Here is a 16,619-nt window from a genome sequence, read left to right as displayed (position 1 = left end):
ACTTCTTCTCTACAGGTTATTGCTTGAGTACCCCTTCCCTTCTTTAGGCTGCGGAGTAGACAGATTCTTGACTGAGTTTTGTCTGTTTCAGTAAGACAGTCTTCCCTATTCTCTGGACTGAGGACTCTGTGGATAGTAGCAGCTGTCTGTTAGCTATGGCAAAGATGAAACAAAAAAATCACCACACACTGAAGGGAGTCTTATTTGCACACGGGCAGCTAGAAAGCCCAACGGACTACCCAGCAAAGGAATTAAATTAAAGGGTAAATACATCCAATCCATATTTATTAACGTACATCCACAACTCAACTGACTAAGAAAGCACTAGATTATGCATAATCTATCCTCGTGAAATGATGTGTCCCTTAGTATTTTTAAGGTGTCACAGTACCTAGGCATCCAGTGTTTTGGGATGCACCTAAAGAATGGACAGCACTGTCAAAAACACTGCATTGTAGATCCATCTTGACATTTCCATACAGATAGGTATTTACCATACAGTGATCCATGCCTTTGTCACCTCTAGAATGAACTGCAGTGCACTCTACATGGGGCAACACCTTAAAATACATTCCGAAGCTGAAGCCGGTGCCGATTTCAACAACTGGCTTGTTAAACTGAGAATCTGGCTGTTCGAATATGAGAGCAGTACTCAGTGAACTGCATGTTGGCTGTCTAATGGCTTCCAAAGTGGAATTTAAGGTGTTGGGTCTGACATATAGGCCTCGCAACAGCCTGAGACCCTCCTGCCTGAGAGAGGCTGCACCTCTTTCTGTGCCATTCTGAGATCAGCACTGGCACTTGTGCTGGAGCCATTTTGCTATACAAGAGAGGGAGCTGCTAGCAGGATGTTTTCTGTGTCTCTGGAATTCACTCTCCTCTGTCTGAAATAGCCTGAATCTACTGACCTTCCAGATTCACCACAGAGCTCACCTGTTTGAGCAGGCATCGTGGGAGAGAGCAGAGGAGGAACGTGAAGGGTGGGAGATGCTTTAGGATATGTGATGACTGGTGGTGGGTGTGTGTTTTTCTGGAGTGGTATGGAAAGCAGTGGAGTGGCTGAAATGTTCCTGGGGCCTCAGTTTCGGTGATGTGATTTTGGTACTATAATTTTTAGTTAGTTGATAGGATGCACCTGGAGTCCGTATCCAAATAAATAACCATATTCCATAATTCAAGTGGAACTTTTTGCTTCTTGTCAGATTCTGATATCAAGATTGTTCCGACCTGCAGAGGCCTCCACTGTTTGCTTGTGGGGGTGTTAGGCTGCCCAAGTTCAGGTTCTTCTCCCAGAGCACCTGGCTCAGGCTCACCGGGATCAGGGTTAAAAATTCCAGTGTAGATGGGGGTCTCAGAGCGCAGGATGCAGCCCAAGACCGAACTTCTACAATGCAATTTTTAGCCCTCTCGCCTGAGTCAGCTGACCTGCCTGAGACTCTGTGCCATGGGTTTTATATGGCAGGGCAGACATACCCTTAGACTGCTTGGTTAGGCTTGAAGTGAGCAGAAGTTAATTATACAATTATCAGACTGATGGATATCTCCAGCACTCAGCCGTTTATTCCCAAGGAAACTTGAATTACCCTATACGACCCTGTCCAGCCCTAGAAATAGTTCAAGGAAATTTTATTTTGCTGCAGGAAGTTAAAAGCAGCCTGGCATTGAGCTAGGTAAACAAGTAACTTATTATCCCTGATTGGATAGCAAGAGCCCACTTCCTCCTGCCAGCCACAAACTGTTCCATGCAGTGGGATCACTCAGATTGTGTGTAAAAAGCCAGTAGACACCTCACGACCAGAAAGGGCAACAGGGAATGGAAGCCGGTGGGTAGGGGGACTGTCAACAGCTGGCCACATAAGCTGACAATGAAATCTCACAACCAGGGTATTTACAACATGTTAACAAGTTCACAAGTCTCAAGCAGCTTAGTTGGATGCCAACTCAAAGGTGAGTTTTGCCCTGCTAAAAATAAATTCCAAGGTATATTAGGCAAGGGATGAGAGCCTTCATAGGAAGGTGATGAACATAAAGAAAGGTAGAAAAATAATGTATACAGTAGGAGAGATTTAGAGGTGAAGTTACTTGTGGAGGATAGAGAAGTCTTCCAAAGCTACTTAAAATCAAACGGTTTATGCTACAAGGTTTTTTATTAGTTATTATAAAAGCAGTCAGCATGACTGATTGATTTAGTTTAGCATTACTAATCTTATTGCAAAGAGAAGGTTGGCCTTTCCACTGGCAGTTTCCCTAACAAACTGTTCTATTCGCTATACTACAGAGATCACTCAAGACAACAGGCTGCAGGGTGTCAGTGAAGTGATGAGAACAAGAGAGCATTAAAAAAGTACATACTCTGTAACAACTGCCATGGGACTGGAGCAAAAATGATAGACTGCTTTTTACAATCAGCTTAAGCAAGTGGATTTTACTTTTGTTTTTTATTTATTTAGAAAAACTTTAGAGTTGATTTCATTCCAAGGCATCACATTCCCACACTGGAATAGTATTATTCAGTTTCATGGTTCTCTAAGGCCAGCATCTGAACTGCTCTCAGATATCCACTGACATCCACTGAGTCCAGCAGAAGGAATCTGTGCAACTTCTAAACTCACGATATCAATTCATGAGACCATTCAGCCCTCTGGGCCAGGCGATCTCAGCAACTTTAATCTAAAAAGCAATGCAAATGTTGTACTATCAGTGAAAGGAAATTACTGTGGATGAGGGAACAACCAGTTCAAAGCTCTGCTTCAGAAAACAGAGCTGAGCTTTGGGTTGTATTTCCCTGCAATTTTATATTTAATATCATGCTGCATGACAGTGTCACTGTTCCAACATGCACATATGGGCAATACTGGCTGTACAGGTTTCCCCATGTATAGCATAAGGGATCTTTCCAAATCTCTGCCAATGGAAGCTTCTATCGGAATTGCTAGGGTGGAATGGGAGTGAAGTCAAAGATTCTTTATGTTCCTGTACGTCATCTGGCTTATCGTTTCCGCACCCCCTCACTGTTTAGCACTTAATGTGGCTCCTTCTCAAGTCAATGGGAGCAAAATGTCAGCTCTTTGGCACTGGGATAATGTCTTATCTGTCTGGAAGAATCATGAACCCTTGTGGTTCATTATAAATAATTCCATTTATTCTATTACAAGAGCTCTATGCTTTTCAGTCACTGAAATAAAGGAATGAGAGCTCAATCTCTCATTAGGAGAGGGCCAGTTTGGACCCACATTTGCTCTAATTGCTGTTAACCCAAGAAGTTATTATAAATTGTTGACATCAGAAGTCATTAAACTGAGGTCACAGTTTGTGTTAAGAACACATTTGTGTTTGTGTCAAGAACCTAATCGGGACTCATGTTAAGTTTCATGTTCTATTATCATTTTGCCCTGTTGAAACATTTGGGCCCCACCCAGTTGTGAGGTATAAAAAGATACAATACCATCTTTGCTTATGATAGAGATGCAGTAATAATTACTTAGGACAAAATACAGCATGAGCTAATGGTACAGTGGAGCAGCTGGCTACTGCGTCTCCATGAAGAAGCTGGAGTCAGATTCAGACTTGCTGGCACGGATGTGAAGGGTCTACCCACACAATCCAGTGTGACCAACAGATTGAAGCTGGATCCTATTCAGGTTTTTATAGGGCCTCATTACTGTTGTTTAATTTTATTTAATTTAAGTTAACCAAGTGAGCCCCCCTTGTATTATGCCCCAAGTTTCCTTTAACTTGACCATTTAATTTGCTAATCCTTTTCTAGCCAAACTGTTATTTTAAAATATACCCTTTTTTCTCATCTGGATTTTTATTTACATGTAAAGGCCTATATTTTCATACTTATAATTGTGGGTGCCCACCTTTAACCCCAGAAAGAGCCCGGATTATCCAATGGTGCTGAGCACCTACCCTTTGAAAATCAGGCCCCATTAAGGTGTCTCAAATTGGGCATCAAAATAACTAGTCACTTTTGTACATGTAGGCAGAAGTATATTGCATCAGCTCTTTCCCCCTTCAACTTTAGATTCATGACAAGAGTTCATTTAAAACTGTATCGATGGGTTAATTAATTAATGGGTTAATTAATTTCAATTTACAAGTACAGATGTGAACTCTAATCCAGGGGTACTCAACCTTTCCTTTCTGAGGCCCCACCAACAGGCTATAAAAACTCCAGGGCCCCACAGGGTGCCAGGGCTGGGGCCTTCGGGATTCTGCCCCAGACCCCAGCCAATCTACTGCTGGCCCTGCTTCGTGGATCCCCTGAAATCATCTCACGGACCCCTGGTTGAAAACCGCTGTTCTAAACCAAACACTACAGTCTTTACACAGGCAAAACTTCCATTTAGGTCAGTAAGTTTTGCATTAATAAGCACTAAGAGCTGAAGGACCTGGTTCAATCCTTCTAGAATAGAGGACACTTTATCCAATATGCTACCAACCACTTAGGACTGATTTTTTAAGTTAGAGGGATTATTATGGCCACTGGAGGGCTCCCATATTTTTCCCTACTAAGGTTACCAAGTGATAGAGAATGACTAAAAGAACATTGAATTGAACACAGAAGGGCTATAAAATCTAAACAAAGTGTGTCCCTGTCCCTTTCATACTCAGATTGGCATCAATGTCAAGTTTGAAAAATCTGTTTTGTTTCTTCAATAAAATTGAGTATTTGTATGCATCTTCACTACTGATTGCTCTATAACTACAGCTCCTCTTAAAAATCATGTTGAATGTGGGATCATGTGACACTGTTCTGATGCTTGGTAATGTCAAGGTCATCATTGTCCCACAGTCCCCCATCTATTTAGATCCTGCACAGATGGTCACAATAATGTTTGCTCTTTACCAGGATTCAAGTCCCTACTATGAGTCTCTAGGAAGACTATAAAAATATACATTCTGCACGTTTCTATTGAATGAGATCACCCGAGTGAACAGTTGTGTAATTTTTTGTTTCTTCCACTGCAGAAGTAGAAAAATATATCATTTTTAGACTACCAAGTCTAGACAAGTAGAAAGCGAGACTGGTGCTGGGAATCAACTATGTTCACAAATTAACTATAAAAATACTTTATCTTGGCATTCACTGTTAGCCAGCCATTCCCTGATAGGTCATAAGCAAGGGTGTTGCCTGACCTCTGCTAATTAAAGTTGAGATCTGTGGACTACATGCCTGCCCACCTCTTCACGGGCACTGTGCCATCTCATCCTACCAGTGCCTGGGAAATGCTGGAAAATTAAAACGTAAATGCTGTTATATTTTACATTTTTTTTTAAATATAGCTTTGTCTATTTCTAAACACTTTTCATCTGAAGATCTCAAAGCACTTTAGAAACATTAATGAAGCTTTCCAGGAGATCACAGAATCATAGAAATGTAGGGCGGGAAGGGACCTCAAGAGGTCGTCGAGGTAGACTTGGTCCTGCCTCAGCACAAGAGGCTGGACTAGACTATAGATGTACAAATACTGACAGATTGGGAAACGGAAGCACAGAGGGGTTAAATGACTTGTCCAAGTTCTCAATAATTCAGAAGCATAGCTAAACTATAAAGCCAGGAGTCCTGGCTGCCAGTCTTGTCCCCAAACTATTAGACTCTCTGCCCTGTGTTAAGTAATGTTATGTTGATACCAACTAGAATTACACACAAGCAGGAAGAATAGAACAGACATGTCAACAGTCTCTACTTCCCGCTCGGAAGCGGCTCCAAAATGACAGCTGCCAGTGAGAACACCCACCACCATTCACACAGACAGAGATAGTGATGTGGTAACAGGTTTTTCCTTTTTTCATTTGAAAATTTAGTTATAATACATACATTTCTTTTAGTAAATATTTGGATAAAGTATAACAGTAATGACACAAAGAATCCAAATGTGCTTTACACACCACATACACACACCACCAATGAAATGCAACCATTTTTGAGTTAGAGAACAGGAAAACAGAAGCGGGAGTGAAAAGGAGCAGCAGAGAGTATTTTTGCAAAGACACCTGGGAAAATTCCTACTTGTATGAGAAAAGTTATGGGATGCTTAAGGTCCCCAACAGAGCACACAGGACCTTGGTTTTTGAATTCTTACCCAAGGTACGCCCACATCCTCACAGAGTATGATCATCAGTGCAGTTTTGGTTTCATGCTTTCCTCCTACTCCATCTACAGTCTAGAAGCTAAGTAAATGTGTTTTGATTCACGCTGTGATTTTTAGATGACCTCTTCAAATAACTAGGTTTTTCCATCGCTGTTCTGCACAGAGTTTATTTTAAGTCCCGTATTTTGGCATATTGGTGATGTTCACAAAATAGCCTCAGTTAGCAGCCAAATGGGTTCAATCAAATCAGTATCAGCATACATAGTATGCAGGTAAATCCTAGGCAAATAAAAATATCCCCCACATTTATCTGTCAAGGAAACTGGCCTAGAAATCAAGGGGCCTCCTAAGTTGTGCATGGACAGGCTCACAAGCATGGGTGGCTTTTTTTTTTTTTTTTTTTGGCGCTTGCACAAATGGGGACAAGTGCCAAATTTGCAGGCAGAATTTAGGAGGCCCGCAAAGTTTGGCCCCATATGTCACAACAGTCAGCACATTTAGTGAGCCAACACATTATTAAACTTTAAAAGGAAGAATAAAATAAAGCATTTTTCAGGGGTTTCCGGTTTCTTTATAAACCTTTGGAAAAAATGACTAGCACAAAGGGAAGGACATCACAATCTCTCCCCCTATAGTACTACAAGTGGGTTTTGTTTTGTTTTGTTATCTCCTCACCTTGTCACTGTTTCTGTATTTGCCCCATTTCTTCAGCATCTTCAGCCATTTGTCCACTCGTTCAATCTCCTGCAGCTTTTGCTAAAAGAGTCAGTTCATATCAAAGCAAACATTACAGAAATGCTCCTTGTGAAAGCACAAAACAACTCCTCATCCTCATTCAGTTTAACCTTATGATAATGACATTTCACATTCAGCCCTCCCACCCTACCCTTTTGTATCTGCGATAGAGGGTATAACGGAGGGAAAAGTACTTACAGGGATAGACAATTTCTACAAGCAGTATTGGGGGGGGAAGCCACCACGATACACAGACAATTCTTTCAACAGGAGAACTTCCTTGACAGGTAACAGATACTTAGGAATTCATCCAGCCACAAATTACCCTGTGTTGTGTCTATCTGGTAGTATACAGATACTAGAGGGGATTTAAGCCCGGATCTCAAAACTAGACATTCATGTTACCACAACCCAGAGCCAAATCAGCTCCCTTGAGGTCAAATGGCCGCAACTTTACCAGCTGAGCTCAGTCACCCCTTATTATTCACAACCCAAGCAAGCATGTTACAGGGATTTTTGTTTTGAGGTGAACTCTAGTTTATTTCCAGTGGCAGTGTAGTTGAGAAGAGGACACCACTTAGAACCTTTAAGCTCTGTGATCTCAAAATAAAAAGTGTATTTTATTATAGTTTTAATGTAATTTTTTTTTATTTGGGGCTTTTGAACCTGTAGAGAAATATCCTCTAACTACATAGGTTTCCTGCAGTGAGCTGGAGCAATCTAGCCCCTCCTAAAGTGACTGAATGGGATCTAGCATCTAATCTCAGCTGAATCAGATGTTTAGAAATATTGCATGAGTCGAGCTCTCCTAAGTTTCATTAATGTTCCTAAATGTGGGTTCCCAATACTTCCTTGTAGAAGCTGATCCTGACCCTCCCCCACTGCAGCACTCATTTCATCTACACAGAGTAACTAGCCATGCCTAGAGATATGCAACTAACACAATTAGCTAGGTGGTTTAGCACTCATCACAGGAGGAACAGAAACACAGAAAAACTTAAAGGAGACATGAATGGGGAGCAGGATACCCAAAGACACTTCCATTTTTCATCCAGTGAGGATCAAGCATTTAGGCTGAGATTTTCAGAGTCACTAAGGCATCTGGATGCCCATCTGACTTTAAGCTGCAGCCTGTTGATCTCTGCCACCATGCTCAGAGAGAACAAGAGGCACAAGAGATGAGACCACTCTCCCAGCAGGGGCTGACTATCAACCTCTTTCCTGCCTATAAGTCTTAAATAAAGTTTTATGATTTCACTGGAGCAAGAAAAATAAATTATCCGAAGTCTGGAACAATGAAATAAAAAGCACTAATAATAATGAAACTGAAAGGGATAGGAAACAAGATTTGAAAGAAAAAAATGGAACCATTAACTGGAAGGTCTGATCAGGCCTGTTGTGAATAGATCACTTCCATTTTATGCTCTCACACTCTGCTTCTCATGAAGATCTGTGCTGCAACTTCATGGCATTTTCCTACCTTCCACTCCTCTCTACATCAGAACCGCTGCACAGGACTAAAGAAACTCCCCAGCTTCCCCCTCTCCCTGCTCCAAGCTCAGCTGCAGTACTGAGAGTTCTGCTGCTTTCCTCAGGTGCTTTCTGGTCTCTCCAACCGAGCTCACATCTTTACCACAGCATTATGAAACGACTCCTCACTGAGCACCGACTTCCTGTAACTTTGTGCTAAGGTGTCGCTCCATCAACTCCAGAGCGTCAGTTTAGGAGATGCTGGTTTTTATATTTTTGGAGAAAATCTGATTAGTTGGCCATGCTGCAAAGTCTGTATTTGCTGTTTAAAAAGCAGATCTAAGCACCTTCCCATTTAGCACCACGTTTTGCAAGGTGTGAGCCACATAGGTAGTAAAGCTGACAGCTCTTACCTTCTCTTCCACTGCACTGCGGATTGGCAGCTCATGCTCACTGAAAGATTAAGGATTTGATTGAATCAACAAGCAACAGGGATATGGAACACAATATACTGTACAATGCAAACAAGCAGTCTTCAATTGACCACACCTGAGGGACCAAATTAAAATTAGTTGCCTTATAGAGATGGTCTAAATCAGAGGACAATCACTCAAAGCTTAGAGCTGTTTTAAAGAGACTGCTTAGTACAGCTGATCAGCAATTTTCTGTCAATGGTTTTTCAACAGAAAAATACAGTTTCCACAGGAAACATTTGATTTTGTAAAAATTTTGATTTTCTGTTGGGAAAATTGAAAAAGTATTTAGTTTCAGGTCAGGTCGACAATTCAAAGGTTTTGGTTGTCAAACCAAATTGAAACTTTTCATTTCAAGCCAGTTTGACATTGCACTACATCTGCCTGAGCTGTCATGGTGCCTCACAGGAGTCGTAGTTCAGGTGCCTCGTGCTCCCATTCTCTTCTACGAGGCAGGATCCCTGGTTGGACTACATCTCTCATGATGCTCTGCTCTCTCCTCTGGTGGAACTGCTGCAGTGCGTCATGGGCATCCCATGACCACATCCTGGGAGATTCAGTCCAACTGGGGATTCCGGCCCATAAAGAACTGGGACATGAGGCTTCTGAACTACAGCTCCCATGATGCACTGCACCAGCTTAGACAGATGCAGTACTATGTTGAAATAGCCTGAATGTTTCAACTTGGTTTAATAAGCCAAAATGTTTCAAGCTGGGAATGTTGAAAAGTTGACTATTGATCAAAAATGTCTAAATAAGACATTTCAACATCAGAAGGTTTCCACATGCTTGGATGCAGAAGGAGAAGATACACTGCCATTCCTTTCTAGACATTTGGGATTGATCAAATAAGGCCATACACCAGCCTGCACTGAGGTTGCTGGAGCTGTTACAGGACATCCTCCTGCACGGAGTATGACTGTACAATGTCCATTTCATTGAAGGGTGACTGGGAAGAGAAATGAGTAACTTACTGCAGAAATCCAAATCTGTCTGTGACTTTATACAGGGTGAAGTCAGCATCTTCCCATGGGTCAATATGAGCTCCTTCCTGCCTTCCCTGCAAAGCAAAAGGAGACACAAGAGTCATGACTGTAGGGAACACAAGTGTGAGGCCATCAGCATGTGCGCATGTTTGTCTTGCACACTCGGAAGCTGGTACTGGACTGACAGCCCTAGTGATTAAAATCCACTCAGTCTACAGATTTGATGAGACACAGGCCTCACCCATGCAGACTTCCCTCCATACTGTCCCGCTGCTGTGTGTCAACCCTGAACTGGGAGGACCATCTTTGGGGCGGTATGGGGCTTATTCCATTTCTGTCTGTAAGGTGATACAGAAGGCCAGAGTAATATATTAGTTTCAATTCCGTCTTCAAGCCCATTCACTCTCTGTTCTGAGACTGTCACTTTCCTGATCACAGGATTTGTGGTGTGTGCCAAATGATGAGGTCTGAATGAGAAAACCCTGGGAGTCCAGAGTGAAAAAAAAATGGGCTGGTGATGAAAGCTCTCCACTTTGCTTCCATATCCTGAGTAATTGCCATGGGCCAACTCTTTTGACCTTGTTCAGGTAGAATAGGCAGAACCTGCATTTGTATACCTGACGGAGGCTCCTGAGCCTATCTGCCGAACACCCATCATGGATGACTAAATACACACGGTCACGTCACCTGTACCCTTAAAAAGGTCTGCAGGCAGAAAAAAAGTTTGTGTTTGTGTAGTCTGTTACTGGCACGAAGACATCACGTTCTGTATGACATGTTCCTGCTTTCCCCAGATAGCTTAACTATCAGGAGTCCCATGCCTAGTGAGCAGATTAATGGAGGAAAAATGAGATCGGTACCTTTTCATACTTGGCGAGGATCTCTGCTCTTTCCTGTGCTATTAAGGTCTCTAGATCTTTCTTCATGTCAGAAGCTGTAAGGTAAAAGGGGAAAAGAGAAAAGGAGCTAATAAGCAAATATGTATGCAGCCCGGGGAATATTTTGGGAAAGCGCTAATAGAAAAAGCTGCGCTGACAACTTCAACTTCCAGCTTTATCCCAGGGCTAAAATTAGATAGAGAATGAAAAGCTGAAAGTACAAAGTGTGAATGTGGTACTCACACATACGGAGTATACCTGCCAATTCTACAGTCTTTGCCTGCGCAAACAGTTTTATTTAAGTAAGTGAAAGTTTTGTCTACATGAAGGACTGCAGGAGCAGATACTGTATATTTGTTCAGTATGTGCACATGCCTGTACTAAAAATCAAGTTTTTAGTGGGGATACTTTAAAATTATTAAGCAGTCCTGCTACAGCACAGCTCTTACATTATACCAAACTGCATGCCAGCTGGATCGCTAAATGGCTGAGCATTTATTCTGATAAAAACGAAATGCCAAATTCTTCCCTCAGATATGTACACAGAACTCATGGAGAGCGCCACATATATATCTGAAGGCAGACTGTAGGTCAAAGAAAAATCAGAAAAAAACTTGACTTATTAAAGTACACATATGTAACAAAAATGGGTCAACATATGCAACAGATCTGTAAACAAATCAGGATGCAACAAGTCAGTAACTGTACCATGAACTACTGTATTGGACACCCATCTTTCCATATAAAATGATTAAATAGTTCAGCCGGAGTAACAGAACATGGTCATGCTTTGCCACACATGTATCTACATACTAGCAAGACAACTTCCAATTTCACATACATCATTTCAATTTTTAACCCCCTCCCCCATACAAACCCTCGCTGATGGAAATGGCCTTCCAGTCAAACCACAGCATATTCCCAAACTAGCCCTGGCAGTCTCCTAGATACATGTACTGTAGAGTACATGCTGGATCAGTGTCAACATTTGGTGCAGCCTGAAGAAACCTGATCATCAAGGATAGGCATTGACAATATGATCTACTGTGGAAAAGAAGACTGGGGAAGAAAATGTCAGAGAAAAATTGGGGGTCTTTATGGTCTATTGCAGAGAATAGAATTGAGAGAGGACCCATTAACTCATCTTCCTCCCTCCTCACCCTAATACAAGACTGTTCCCTTCAGTATACTCTCCAGTGATTTGTCTAGTCTAGTATAAATGACACATGCTTTACACTCTAGCTGATGTAATATTTCCCTAACACCTAAGATAGGAAAGTTGGAAAACTAACACCTTTGTGCAATTTTACCGGAGCGTTTCATTGCGAAAAAGCAACACCTCTGTGGGTTTCCACAGGCCACAAACTGTTCCAATTGTCAGCTACAGGGCTGCAAAGCGTAGATGTAGTCGCTGCAGGGGATATGTTCCCTCAGAACTTCCCCAGCTGCAATGAGGGGGCACAAGTCTACTGCATTTTCACTCTAGGCCCCTCCAAGCTTTTTTCATGTCATTTCACCTCTGCTGCAAAGTCCATAAGAGAGTGAACCATTGTTAACCAGGCTACCAAACTATAAAGGGCATCTTTAGGATAAGTTACAAATATGAGGCTGGATCCTGTAGCCACTAGTCAATAGGTAAAATTATTCAATAGGTTTCAGTTACCTACTAGAAGCCTAAGTTCCATTGCAAAGCAATGGGACTTAGTCACTTTGGAAAATTTTACTCAGTGGGACTACTCATGGGAAGAAGGATGGCAGTATTAGGCCCTAAACTGAAGAGACCAATGGTTGCAATGAAGCAATTTACCAGGAGGTACCTCATCTGTTGAGGCCATCTATGTGCACAATTACTGGGTTAAATGCAGCTGACCATTCCACAGTGATTTGTATGGAGATAAAATCTTCAGCACACTCCAGAGTTAAGCATCCTTTTTTACTTATGATCCTACTTAGCTTGGTCCACACTACAAAGGTAGGTTGATGTCAGGCAGCTTACGTCGATCTGTCAGTGTCTATACTACAACGTTGCTCCCGCCGACATAAGTTGCCCACTACACTGACCTAATAACTAAGGCTAAGATTTTTTTCATGGATATTTTTCGTAAAAGTTACATGCAATAAAGAAAAATTCACGGACAAGCAGATTTCTCCAGACCAATATTCACAGCTAAACCTGGAAAGAAAGGTGGTATTTCAAGAGCAGAAATGCACTGTGGTCTGAGTGTAATTATTTCACAAGTGGCTTAATGCGAGAACATTTAAAAAAATATGAAGTATCACAAAACTTTTCAGTCGTTTAAGGGGGGGGGCGGGAATCTGTTCTCTGTGCTCTAAATGGATTCAGCAGAGTCAGGAAAAATATAAAAGCTACTGAAGTCAAACAATTCTCTCCCATTGCACACATTGAATTGTGACCTATCAGTTGAAGCTCTAACTAGTATATCCATAAACTAAACAACTCTGATAGTCCCTATTAATGCAGAAGCTTTAAAAGGAAACTGCTCTCAGTTCTTTCTTGTAGGATTTTAAAAGGGATTCTCTGGAGCATGTGAAAAGCCCTAATGGAATTGACAAGGAAAAGCCTCCTGGAAGAGTAGTTGTTCCAAAGTAACAACTTAGTAAACATCTGTTCCTCCATGAAGAAAGCTAAAATGTGACCTCCTCCATTTAACAGATACACCACAGACATGCTCTACCCTTCTCCATCTGCATATGGAACTATTATTAAAGTTAATGGGACTCACACTCACCGATTAAGGAGACTAGGCCCTTAAGAGCAATTTCCCAAAGCACATATACTAACTTGAATAGGAACTGACAGACTATCACTGGCATTACTAACACGCTAAGGAATGGGGAGAGCTGCTAAATAAAACTGGTACTTGCAAAAATGAGATGGGAGTAGTGCAGTTTTATTCCTCTGTTCAGTAGCTGGGAAAGCTCCTTATGGAACCCTCCTGTGAACTGCAGACATGGGGTTAATATGGGATGTCTCCATTTTACATCCGAGCCCCTCCAAAGCGCAACACTGGACACCGTTCTATTCTCTCCTTAAAGAAAGCGGCTAAAGCAGAGGGTTCTATTCTCCCACTGAAAGAAAATGAAACAGCAACCCGAAGAGCACCTTTCAATCCACTCTTTCCAATGAAATCAGTCACTCTTCATAGGTTTCCACTGGAAAGATTGCATATCCCCCTCTCCTAGTCTCCCTGCAGGGAGCTTTTCCCTCCCCTGATGCTGCAGGAGGTACTGTGTTATGGCCCCAGCTATGCAAACACCATAAACAGCCTCAGCACAGCTTGCTACTGAAGTTATCAGAACCCCGTGGTGCCTGCTCAGCCAAGAGTTGTTGCACTGGAATAATCTGAAGAACCTGAATTTCCTTGCATAACCTCTCACAGCAGGAGGAGATGTGGTGAGCAGAGCCTTAACCACAGTCTGATATTCAGCCTGTTTACTCTCCTTTGGGCCTTCAAAGAATCATCAGGAGATAATGTCTCACGTTACTGAACCATACTTAATTACAAACTGCTCATTGCCAATACATTGTCAGCTCCAGACCAAGGCCTTAAAAAGGTCCATCCTTCACATCAGACTCCTCATTTTGAAAGCGGCTCGCAAACACAAATGATTTCAAGTGGTACTAAGTGCATGAATGTTAACCATCCGTTAGCCCAGCATTCGCCTTTTAAAAGACTTTACAAATTTTATTCAGTAGATCGGCTTAGTTTATGAGGAAAATAAAACCTTAAAATGTTTGAGGCAGCAACAAAAGATTGATTGGAAACATCTGAATACGGAGGCACTTGACTTTTATATTACAGCTGCTTAGCAAAATTGCAATGTGTTCAGGTTTTTTCTTCTTTTTGTTTTGATGAGCTACAATTAAAGTAAATACACAAACATATTAAACAATCCTCCTGGTGTGCTTAAAATCCATGTACACAGACTCCTAAAAAGGTAAATATAAAGGCCAATGGAAGAATCTTGTTAATTCACACTAATAGGGGAGGGAGGGGGGAAAGAGATCCATTACTGAATTGGCAAACAGACACAATAAAGCAAGAATTCTCCACTAGAAAATGTATTTTGTTCATATATTTTCCCAGTTACAGCAGATACTGTAGGAAGAGTAGCCTTGGAAGAATTAGATTTTTATCTGTAAATGTTAACAAACATCAATATCAGTGTACACACAAACCAATGAAAAAGCATTTCCAGCAACAACAGAAATTTACAGATAGGTAAAGTAAGAAAAATGCTGCATGAGAACTTACTAGAGTCAAAATCCAGTGATTTAGACCTTTGAATTAGACTTGTTACAAACTGACTGGCAAATGAGTAGTAAAAACGTGTATGATTTGTGGATTTAAGGATATTTATTTTGTATATTTTAATGTATGTTGATAATGTGTTTTAACAATGTATAAAGCTTTTCTCAATGTCTACTGTCATTAAATAATTATGTCTCCCCCATAATTTCCCAAAACTGTGAAAATCTAAAATCAATAAAAACTGAAAAAATGCTTAAAAATAAACACTGATATTATCCATCAAAGTTACAAAAAACATAAATTAAGTTCTGCCAAGCCTAAGTATAAGCAAAATCTGAGCAATAAACCTTACTACATCACCTGTTATTAAATCTTTACTAGAGGTGTTCACTGTCATCTTCTCCTCCCTAAAGCCCCAGTTTTCTGTTCCAACTGTTCTATCTTCTCATAAGTTTAGCTTTTTGAGGCAGGGACTATCTTTTTATTATATAGGTACACTGGACCACACTGGGATCCTAGTCCCAGACTGGGACCTCTAGTTGTCTACTACAGTAGAATTATATCTTCTATGCTATTTTAAATGCGCAGTTTAGCAACACAGATAAGAGGCAGAAACTGTTCTGAATGCCTCTGACCACACATTAACAGAGAGCAAGAGGAAGATCTACTGAGTAAATTAAAGTTATTTACCTGTAACTGGAGGATCTTCGAGATGTGAAGTCCCTGTGTATTCCACACATGCGTGCACCTGAGTCTGGAGATTTTTAGTAAGCAGTGTGCTTTGTCTGCTCACAGACAGGTCTCCTCGTGCTCTGATCTGAGGATACAAAGGGCAGTGCAGACCAATGCCACTCCAGTTCCTTTTCTTACTGCAAATCTAGTCTTGATCTGCAACAGACGGGACAGAAGGCAGGTAGTGGAATACAGACAGGGACCACACATCTCAAAGTAACTCCAGTTGCAGATAAGTAACCTCCATTTCTTCTTCAAGTGATGGTCTTTATGTGCATTCAACACATGGGAGAGTTGTAAATAGTAGTCAAACACGATATGGGTGTGACCAAAGCGTAATTTTTTATAAAAATATGTATGGAGCTCCAGGTAGCCATCCTACATCTATCTAGTAAGGGTACATCTCACAGAGATGCTTCAGGGGTTGCTTGCTCTCTGATGGAATGGGATCTCACCCCTTCTGGGATGGGGTGAGGGCGGCAATTTGAGCTAGTTGGTAACAAAGGATGATGCACCCTGAGATCCACTTAAAATCTCTGTGCAGATCGATCAAGAGGTCAAGCTCTCTCTGCTAGAGTGATAAAAAGTTTAGGTATTTTCCTAGTTGCTTTTATACTCTGTACGTAAAACGTCAGAGCCCATCAGACATCTGGAGAGTGAACCCTTCTCTCCTGATCAAAGGCATGAGGCTTCAGAAAAAATACCGGGAAAAGGATGGTTTGATTCATGTGAAACTCAGAAATTACTATAGGGATGAATTTTGAGTCAAGGCAAAGAGAAACCTTCTCTTTATGAGAAATGGTATGGGGCAGATCTGCCATGAATGGCCCTGGCTGATGTGATGGCGATTAGGAAGGAGACTTTCATTGAGAAATAAGACATTGAATAGGTGGCTAATGGTTAGAAGGGAGGTTTGGTGAGAACATAAAGGATGAGACTGAGATCCCTTTGTGGTGTGGATTTCACCACTGTT

General features: G+C 41.4%; 1 protein-coding gene across 1 annotated transcript in view; it reads right to left on the bottom strand.

Annotated features, from left to right (window-relative positions):
* Positions 1 to 16,619, bottom strand: part of LOC141988780 (uncharacterized) — a 174,177-nt gene that overhangs the window by 44,350 nt on the left and 113,208 nt on the right. The window contains exons 3-6 of the mRNA XM_074954731.1: positions 10,623 to 10,696; positions 9,751 to 9,836; positions 8,717 to 8,756; positions 6,774 to 6,854 (exon numbers count right to left, since the gene is read on the bottom strand). Of these exons, the coding sequence (XP_074810832.1) occupies positions 6,774 to 6,854; positions 8,717 to 8,756; positions 9,751 to 9,836; positions 10,623 to 10,688 (273 nt within the window). The 5' untranslated portion in view covers positions 10,689 to 10,696. The remainder of the gene's footprint in view (positions 1 to 6,773; positions 6,855 to 8,716; positions 8,757 to 9,750; positions 9,837 to 10,622; positions 10,697 to 16,619) is intronic.

This window comes from Natator depressus, chromosome 6 (assembly GCF_965152275.1).
Source record: "Natator depressus isolate rNatDep1 chromosome 6, rNatDep2.hap1, whole genome shotgun sequence".
NCBI lineage: Eukaryota > Metazoa > Chordata > Testudines > Cheloniidae > Natator > Natator depressus.
Note: the sequence above shows the minus strand (reverse complement) of the source record. Positions and strands in the feature narration are given on the sequence as shown.